This window comes from Ictalurus punctatus, chromosome 18 (assembly GCF_001660625.3).
Source record: "Ictalurus punctatus breed USDA103 chromosome 18, Coco_2.0, whole genome shotgun sequence".
Taxonomy (NCBI): Eukaryota; Metazoa; Chordata; class Actinopteri; order Siluriformes; family Ictaluridae; genus Ictalurus; species Ictalurus punctatus.
The window spans coordinates 9,136,393-9,145,978 of record NC_030433.2 but is presented as its reverse complement, the minus strand read 5'-3'; the positions used below and the strand labels follow the sequence as shown (position 1 = coordinate 9,145,978).

Here is a 9,586-nt window from a genome sequence, read left to right as displayed (position 1 = left end):
GGGGAATAAAGGGGAAGAGGGGAATAAAGGGAATAAAGGGAATAAAGTCGAAGAGGGGAATACAGGGAAATAAAGGGGAATAAAGGGGATACAGAGGAAGGGGGAATAAAAAGGAAGGGGGAATAAAGGAATAAAGGCACATTTATAATGGAGGGTTACTGTAGGAAGACTTACTGTGGGGATAGTTACTAGGGGAACAGTTACTATGGGGAGGGTTACTACAGAAAGATTTACTAGGGGTAGGGTTACTAGTGGGCGGTTACAATGGGGAGGGTTACTAGGGGGAAGTGATGTTACAATGGGGAGGATTACTAGGGGAAGAGCTACTAGGGCAGGGTTACTAGGTGAAGAGTTACTAGGTGAAGAGTTACTAGGGGAAGAGTTACTAAGGGGAGGGTTACTAGGGGGAGGTGACGTTACAATGGGGAGGGTTACTAGGGGAAGAGCTACTAGGGCAGGGTTACTAGGTGAAGAGTTACTAACGGAGGGTTACTATGGGAGGGTTACTATGGAGAGGGTTACTATGGGAAGAGTTACTAGGGGAGGGTTACTATGGAGAAGGATGTTATTAGGAGGTTACTATGGTTAGGCTATTGTGGGGAGTTTACCATGGGGAAAGTTACTAAGAGGCAGATCACTGTAGGGACGTTACCATGGTGAGGACAAAAGTGCTAACAAAATTTCTGTCGGCAATATTTCACAATGCTAGCCTATCTAACGAGCCTGATTTTGTAAATGCAACTTTTACATATTATTTTTCCCTACATTGTTCTGATTGACAGCAGAAGACTTACTTCACGTAAAGAATGTCATCACGGATGCCTGGCCACTGACAGATGTTCAATATTACACAGCTAAAACTCATTTCAGTTCCACAAGCAGTCACTGTTAGCATTCCACTTTGTTCTTGTCAGTTCTCCTCACTGACCTCAGAGATCTGGAGCGCGTCACCTCAGGCGTAACTCAGATAAATCGAGCTCACTGAGACATTTGCATCTCAATGCAGTGAAAGAGTCATGTTGTAGTTTACTGGTTCACCATGAGTTAACATCACACAAGCAGAAATATTACACGACGCTGAATTCTGTCGATCTGCTCTGGAGCCTCAGCTGCAGGGAAATCCCACTTTCTGTCTCATTTAGCTTTGTGTTCGGATAACCGCGCATGCCAATTTGACATGTTCAATCTGGATAATTCAAGGACAAACACCTGGGAAAAATCTACACATGCCTTCATGGTGGTTTGCTGCCTGTACAGTCACTAAAATAAAAACAGAAATAAAGTTTTAAAAGGGCTGCATGTCAAAAAACAAGCTATGACCGTGTAAATAAATGTGACTTAACTGTAAAACAGAGGAATTTGAAATAAATCTATAATTACAACTAGCAAGAATATTTCCCCAAACACATAAGACAATACATTAGTCTTTACACAAGAGGAAAAAAGATCAAACTAATTTAATCCTGTTAGAGATCAAAGGTCTTACTACACTATAATCAAACAAACAAAAAATAATGAATTAATTTGGTTAGTTAGCTTAGCTAGCACATTTGACCCTCGAATGTTTTCAATGTCTTAATCTTAATCTTATTAAATTAAATCTTGTCAAACTCTTAATCTTACTGAATTAATTTGATGTAAAGCACCTTGACAGTTGGACTTTTAAAAATTAAGATTTTTAAATTAAACCAAATTAATTTTTTAAAAATATATTTTAAAACGATTCGGATGAAACAAATCCTTGATAAGTGCGATAATAAATAAAAAATGAGACCAAGACATCCTCACAATAATTCCATACATGTGTTTATTTTCTTGTGGTAATATTTATAATAATTACGCTTCAGTTCAGAAAATCGTATCCTGTCCATCCGTAGCTGAAATCGAAAAAAAATCTATTTTTCGTCCACAGCTACTCTCAATCCTCTTTAACATGTCCTCTTTGATGTCTCCGTGTCTCCATGTTGGTCGATTCTCCTTTGCCTTCGTAACCATTGTCAGTAAATGACGTTATCAGCTCGAGTAACAGTTCGTTAATGAAAACGGACTTGATATAAGCGTGCACAAATTACCCAGAATCCACTGTAGCAACCTATCAGCTTTTCAAAATAAAATACTTTTAAAATGATCACATTTGAGTTCATCAAATAGCGTGAGTTCAGGTTGGGTTTTTATTCCTCCGAGTCCTATACGTTGTTCTGCTAGCTAGTTAGCAAAGTAGCTAATCAGCACAGCAGCTAGTTAGCAAAGGAAATACACTGTATTACCAAATACACTGTACTGTACCAGTAACACTGTTCAGGTACACACTTCTGTTCTGCTTTGCAAGGGAAAGTCAATAACGGCTTCATGTTAAAAACATTACGAAGAGGACCTTCGTGGTCCTTCCTGACATCACAAATACTGTCCCATTGGCTGAAATTCATCACATGGTTTCCTACAATGTTTAAATCAAAGTCCTGTCATACTGATGCGAGATGGAAATTTTTTTTTCATTTGGATAAAATAGCTAACATTTAGGACGTGCCATTGATGTATGCTAGCTCAACATAAATCAAACGCTAGCTAATATCATAGTAAAATAAGGAAATACATACAGCTAGCTAACAAAAAGGTAACACATCTGGCTAGCCTGGTAGTTAGCTGCTATCACAAGTATTCAATAAAATACACACAGAACTGAAATCAACTTTGTAACCATTATGGTTCTCGAGTCCTTTTTGTAAAGATGATGTCAGGAAGGATGGCCACGCCCACAGGTTCCATATACAAACGAGAAAAAGTTCCTCCCAGACATCAAGAGCTGGAAATAAATAAAAAGTAAATTAGTTGTAAATATGATATGCGTTCATGAGATCCAGACAATAAATTTGTTTTTCATTTTTAATAAGCCGTGAATTTCATATTCACTTCATAATCGTTAATGGAAAATTGTTAAATATTTTCGCTTTTTTTTTGAACGGTGCATGCAATAGATAAATCACTACATTGTACAGTATTAAATATTTACATCCTTTGTACAGATCGTTGATTTTTACCAGCGGTCGTAAAACACGACAGCTAACGAACAGAAATAAATACTGAATAAATAAATTTCACATTAGATTTTTTTGTGTGTGTAACTCTAAAATGATTGGTTACGCCGCTTCAGAATAATTCATGAATAATGTACAAAGTGGGCACTTTGACTTGCTAATGACATCACTTCCTGTTTATTCAAAGGAATTCTGGGAACTCTAGACTAGACATGCAAATCTAAATACTTCACCGAGTCCCTGATAGAAGTGACAGAAGTGCTGTGTCGAAGCCCCGCCCCCAAAAATGTGTTGCTACAGCCTTCGCTTTGCTCACAACGACACGACAATCAAATAAACACAACAACAAAGCCGGAAAACAGGTGTCTTACTTCATAATGCATTTGATATTTGATATGAATGTAAGAGTGATTAAAGCTATGAGCACTAGCCCTGCCTTTCATCATAGTCCCACCCACTTCTTTCATTTTAAACCAATCAGAAATTCAGCAGCTTTTCCCACTCATCTCAGAGTGCAACAGCAAAATAACATTAAAATGGGCCTTGTTCCAATCCTGCTCTCAGCGCACATTCGCCGACTTCCCCTAGGTCAAATCCCCACTGCCATCTTAAGGGCTTTTAACCAATCAAATGTAATTTGTTAAATAAGACCAGGTCTCATCAGTAAAGTGGACTTCTCATTATCTAGTGGACAACATATCTTGGACAATATCATGGTCTAAACAATATCTCCTACTATATAGTGGACTACATCTAACACAAACTAGTGCACTAGCTCTCCCTCAATCTAGTGGACTACATTTCCCATACTCCAATGATATGCACATAGTATTCCACTATCTAGTGACAAACCAAAGTTGAAGAGGCCAAGATCAAGTAGACTAAATCCCCTTATCCCCCTCTTTAGTGGACTAGATCCCCTAATAACTAGCACTCAAGCACAGTGGATCTCCCATCTAGTGGACTATATCTACAAATTAGTGGACTCATATCTACCATTTCTACAAGACTAGATCTCCCATTTTCAGGTGGACTACAACTGACACCAACTAGTTTACAACTCCCACTGTCTAGTCTACATCTCTCACTATCTAGTGGACTACACCTTCCACAATTCCAGTTAATAACCGTCACTGATATCTCCCACTTCCTAGGGGACTAGACAATCACAATCTAGAAGACTACAAATCCCAAAAATATACTTGATCATGTTCTACTATCTAGTGAACTGCATGTAGTGGACTACATCTCCCAAATTCCAGTAAAATTTATCCATAACTATCACTGAAATCATCCAGTATCTAGGGGACTAGATCAGCCACAATGTAGAGGACTACACATTCCAATATCTAGTGTACCTGATCTTCCATAATCTAGTGGACTCCATCAAACTATCTAGTTTACATCTTGTTACTGAAATCTCTTATTATCCAGGACTCTAAATAACCATCAATCTAGTGGACCTGACCTGCCATTTTCTACCTGATTAGATCTCCCAATATCGAGTGGACTACATCTCCCTCAGTCTAGTCGGATTTAGTCTATAAACATCATAGAGATATGGTACTACCTAAATCTTGTGAACAACACCTCCCACAATCTCATGCTACTTAGTCAATAACCATTATCACTCACAATCTAGGGGACTAGAACTCATAATCTAGACGATAGCTTCCTCTTGTCTGCATCTCCCATTATCTCTTTTACTACAGTCCACATTTTAGTGGACTACACCTCCCTACAACTCCGCTGTTTCTACTCCATAACCATCATTGATATCTCTCACTATCTAGGGGACTAGATTGCCCACAATATAGATGACTACACATCCCAATATCTAGTGGACTTGATCTATCATTATCGGCGCAAACCTTCTGACAATCTAGTGGACTACATTTCCATCAATCTAGTGGACTACACCTCCCAGGACTGCAGTGTTTCTAGTCTTTAACCATTAGGGGACTAGATCACCAACAATCTACAGGATTACACATCCAATAATCTAGAGGATTACATCCCATTATCTAGTGTTTTTAGTCCTGTAGAAGAAGTGCACAGTAGTGTAACACAGGTAAGGGGAAGTCGACAAGGGCACAGTGAATCAGGACGGAGGCGACAAGGAAATGTTAGCAATAAAGACTGTATTAAAAAAGCAGCGTTTGTACGATTAGCCTTATACTATAGACTAGCATTATGTAGTATGATTAGCATTACGCTATAGGATTAGCGGTATGTTGTATGATTAGCATTGTATGTTTAGCATTACATTGTATGGATAGCAATGTGCTGCAGGCGTAGCGGCAGCGCTCACAGGTACAGGTATGACACCCAGTATACGAGGTTGAAGAGGCCGAAGGCGGTGGGGAAGAAGATGCGTGCGTACGAGTCGATCTTGGAGACCCTAATGTGCAGGCGACCGTGACGCCATGCCCCGGAACGACAATCCTCAAAGCAGCAGAAGAAGCTTGTGCAGTCTTTCCCGTCCAGACACTCGTAGCCGAACTCCTCGTCGCGCTCCTGCATGTGCGTGGCGTTGTTCATCTGGATCGCCGTAGCCGAGCGGGGACGGATATCCACCGTCGGGTTCTGCTTCATTGGGGACAAAAGGCCAACGATGTCCATTTATACACAAGCACATATACAACTTATATTAACACTAATGCTGAGAGAACTCATGCTAGTGCTGGGCAATGCTAATCACAAAATTTATTTTGTAATGCAAAAAAAACTCCAAAAAAACAAACAAACTCATGTATAGCTAATGTTAGCATAAATCTTAACTGAACAGTCAGCATAATACTAGCTTTAACCTAACGCTCTGGTTTATCTCATTTGATCTGTCCAGCAGAAGTTTCTTGCTAAAACGGCAGTTAATGTTAGATCTACCAGGAGCGCAGTTGCTTAACATGCTAACTAACATTAAATAACCTACTGTAGCGACAGCTATAAATTGGGCCTAAATTCTGAACTGATTTAACTGTGCAGTGAAACTCAGTGTTTACAATAATAAACTCCAATAATAAACTCCAGCATGCTGCAGATAAATTTGAAGATGGTCAGTAAATCTCTGTGGCCTTACAGTGTTATAATGAACTCTCAGCTGTAACCTCGCTTCACTCTTGCTAATCGCAGGACGTGACTTCGTCCGTTTCGCTGGTCCGCACCATCACCTTCTCTGACATTTAAACCAGATGCTTTGTTTTCTTTAATCTCCTACACACACTTCCAGAAGGTTCCTCTGACCAAGTGCGTCTTTCTGTAGGTTTACACTCAGTTCACAGAGCTGACCTTTAAAACTCAGATGCAATGCATCATGGGTAAAGCTATCTGTGTGCTGGTATCACGTCCGCACTCCGCAATAACATTGTAATAAAACTGTGTGATATTATTGCTACACTCGATCCTATAATTATCACAAAAATGGGTTTAAAAGTTTGAATATTGTTTCTATATTCAATAATAGCAATAATAGCTGTTTATGAATATGGAAATTACAATCTTAAAAAAATCACCCTTTTTATTTGGTAAACTGATGCAGCGTGGCTCTCATTTGCATACTTGAAACTGATTGGCTCATATTTAATGAGGCTTAAAATAAAAGTGTGATTAAATATTGCTAGTCTGTTAGTCACTATACTATACTTATACTATACTATACTTACACTACAACCCCAACTCCAAAAAAGTTGGGACGCTCTAAGGTCATTCTGAATTTGATGGCCGCAACACGTCTAAAAATTTGGGACGGGGCAACAAAAGGCTGGAAAAGTAAGTGTTAGGAAAAAGAAACAGCTGGAGGAACATTTTGGGATTAATTAGGTTAACAGGTCAGTAAGATGATTGGGTATAAAAAGAGTATCTTAGAGAGGCGGAGTCTCTCAGAAGTAAAGATGGGATGGAATCTGGATGGAAGCAGATGTTGATATATATAAGATACTCTGTTTATACCCAATCATCTTACTGACCTATTGAATTGGAGTTGTATATATATATATTATTATGTTGTATTATACAACATCATATTCTGTACTATAATACACTATACTGTACTAAACTGTATTCTACTATATTACACCATACTGTACTGTACTTTACTATAATAAACAAAACTATACTGTACTATCCTAAACTGTACAACACTAAACTATACCCTATTGTATTACACTGTACTATATTATGTTCTATATTATATTACATTATATACTGTACTATACTGTATTGTACTGGGTTATACCACAATGCTATGCTATAGTATATTCTACTATAACATATTATACTATACAACACTACTACATTGTACTATACTACAGGTTAGTTTGCCAGTTGCTTAGTGACTTGGAAGTTTGTGATTAGCGTATTAGCTATATAAACTAGTCACTTTCCGTCTTATATCATTTTAGCTCGTTAATGTTAACAACTTCTAACACAAATACGCTACACTAATAATTTGGTGCACCACGCTTGTCTCGATATATGTTTGCTTGACACATGTTTGAGTGAAAAGAATCGATGCTACGATCAAATCAGGCTAATATAATCTAATAATAATATAATGATCAAATCAGGCTAATATAATCTAATAATAATAATATAATGATCAAATCAGGCTAATATAATATAATAAAAATGTATAATGATCAAATCACGCTAATATAATATAATAAAAATATAATGAACAAATCAGGCTAATATAAAGAACTTAATGGGACAGATTTTAATTTGTTAAGTTCTGATCAAAGACGCTGCTTTTCTCAGGTTTTACACTCATTTACATTCACACCAGCATGGTGAAGACTGAACACAAAACTGATCTCTTAGTCTTTAGGAATGTGTTTTGCCCAGCACTAGTTCCATTAAGGGTGCTTATAGGCCCTTATAAACAAAGTGCACTAGCTTCGGTTTGAGTTGCAGCCTAATTGCTTTGCTCAGGGTGACTCGGGTCATGTGACTCCATTCTCAAACAGCGTGTGCAGGAAAGCAGCAGGAAATAAAGAGCAATAAACACGACCTGCAGCTTTAACAGCGTGAAATGAGACAACACCGAGAGTGGAGAGTAAAAACATCTCTCTCTCTCTCTCTCTCTCTCTCTCTCTCTTTCATTTTTTATTCTAAGTATTTCATATACTGTTTTTTCTCCCTGTTTATTACCATGTTCCACATTTCCCCACAAATTATTTACAGCACACACCTGGTTTTTAAAGTAGACCTTAAATATTTTTTGAGCTTTTTTAAGGCTTTAAACAAATAATTATTCTGTAGAGATGAAGAGAGAGTTAAACAAGTTTTAGAAAAGTCTTATCAAAAACATATTTAAAAAATATTTTGTAAATCTGATTATATTAGGCTTAAAATTATTTTTTAAAAGTATTTGAGCTAAAAATATTTTTTTTAATGTCGGAAGAATTTATTAAGTTTTAGAACACAAAATTAAAATCTCAATTAAAAATTAACTTCAGCCTGAAAATTATTTTATGTTAGCAAGTACAAATAACTTTTTACTTTTAGAACTTAAAATTAAAGGAAAATTGCTTAATGACTATTTTAAAAGTTAAAATTATTGCCGAAAGATGCAAAAAATAATAATCATTTTTTTAAAAAAAAACTTAAATATTACTATTGAAAGATTGAAAGATAAAACAATTTACAGAAAAATATTTGGATTTTTAAAGGGTAAAAAGCTGCAGTAAACAGAGTCATTTTAAAAATAAAAAAAGCAAATAAAAACACTTTTTTGGAAGCTGATAGGCTTTTCTTTTTTTCACTTTATTTAAATGTCTTTTTTTTTTTTACCTTATTATTATTATTATTATTATTATTATTATTATTATTATTATTATTATTACTACTATTCAGTTTCCTCTTGACCTGAAAGATATTTAATTACAGACTTGTGAAACTCTTTTTAAGACTTTTTAAAGCGCGTTCAGGCTAAAGTGTGTTAACGAAGTTGTCCTTTTCAGGCTGTTAAAGCTCTGCTGACTCCTTAAACAGTGTCAGGTTAAAGCATCACACACACACACACGCGCGCGCACACACACGCACACACACATGGGCAGGTCAGTAGGCAAGGAAAAGAGAAAGCCGCCATCTTTAATTAGCAAAACAACTGAGCTCAAACAGGAGGGGGAATTAAAGGTGTGTGTGTTGAGGTGTTTTAGAGGCCGCCTTCTTAGCGCAAGACATTTAGCAGTTATTAGCAGTAGCATGATGCTAATCGTGCTTGTGAAAGGAAATATTATAGGTTAGCTTGAACAGAGACAGTGCACACACGAATACACACACACACACACACACACACACACACACACACACATACATACACACACACACACATGCAAAACTTGTACACAAGCAAAAATACCTTTGAGGAAAACAGCCGGAGGAGCTTTTGGTCCAAACAGGAAGAACAAAAAGAACACGTCGAATTAACAAAAAAAAAGAGAAGAAAAAAACAAAAAAGAACTCAAAACAAAATGAACTTACTGTACACACACACACACACACACACACACAGCACAGACACTAATACGTTTAAAACACATTTAAAACAT

At 36.9% G+C, this 9,586-nt stretch overlaps 1 protein-coding gene across 4 annotated transcripts in view; it reads right to left on the bottom strand.

The window, feature by feature from the left end:
* Window positions 1–1,789: 1,789 nt before the first annotated feature.
* gabrg2 (gamma-aminobutyric acid type A receptor subunit gamma2) overlaps window positions 1,790–9,586 on the bottom strand; it is a 35,237-nt gene continuing 27,440 nt past the window's right edge. The window contains exons 8-9 of one of the 4 annotated variants that reach the window (XM_047161719.2): window positions 9,397–9,420; window positions 1,790–5,624 (exon numbers count right to left, since the gene is read on the bottom strand). In XM_047161719.2, coding sequence (XP_047017675.1) covers window positions 5,343–5,624; window positions 9,397–9,420 — 306 coding nt within the window. In that variant the 3' untranslated portion in view covers window positions 1,790–5,342. The remainder of the gene's footprint in view (window positions 5,625–9,396; window positions 9,421–9,586) is intronic. The other 3 variants (XM_017493536.3, XM_047161718.2, XM_017493537.3) reach the window with 3 other exon arrangements.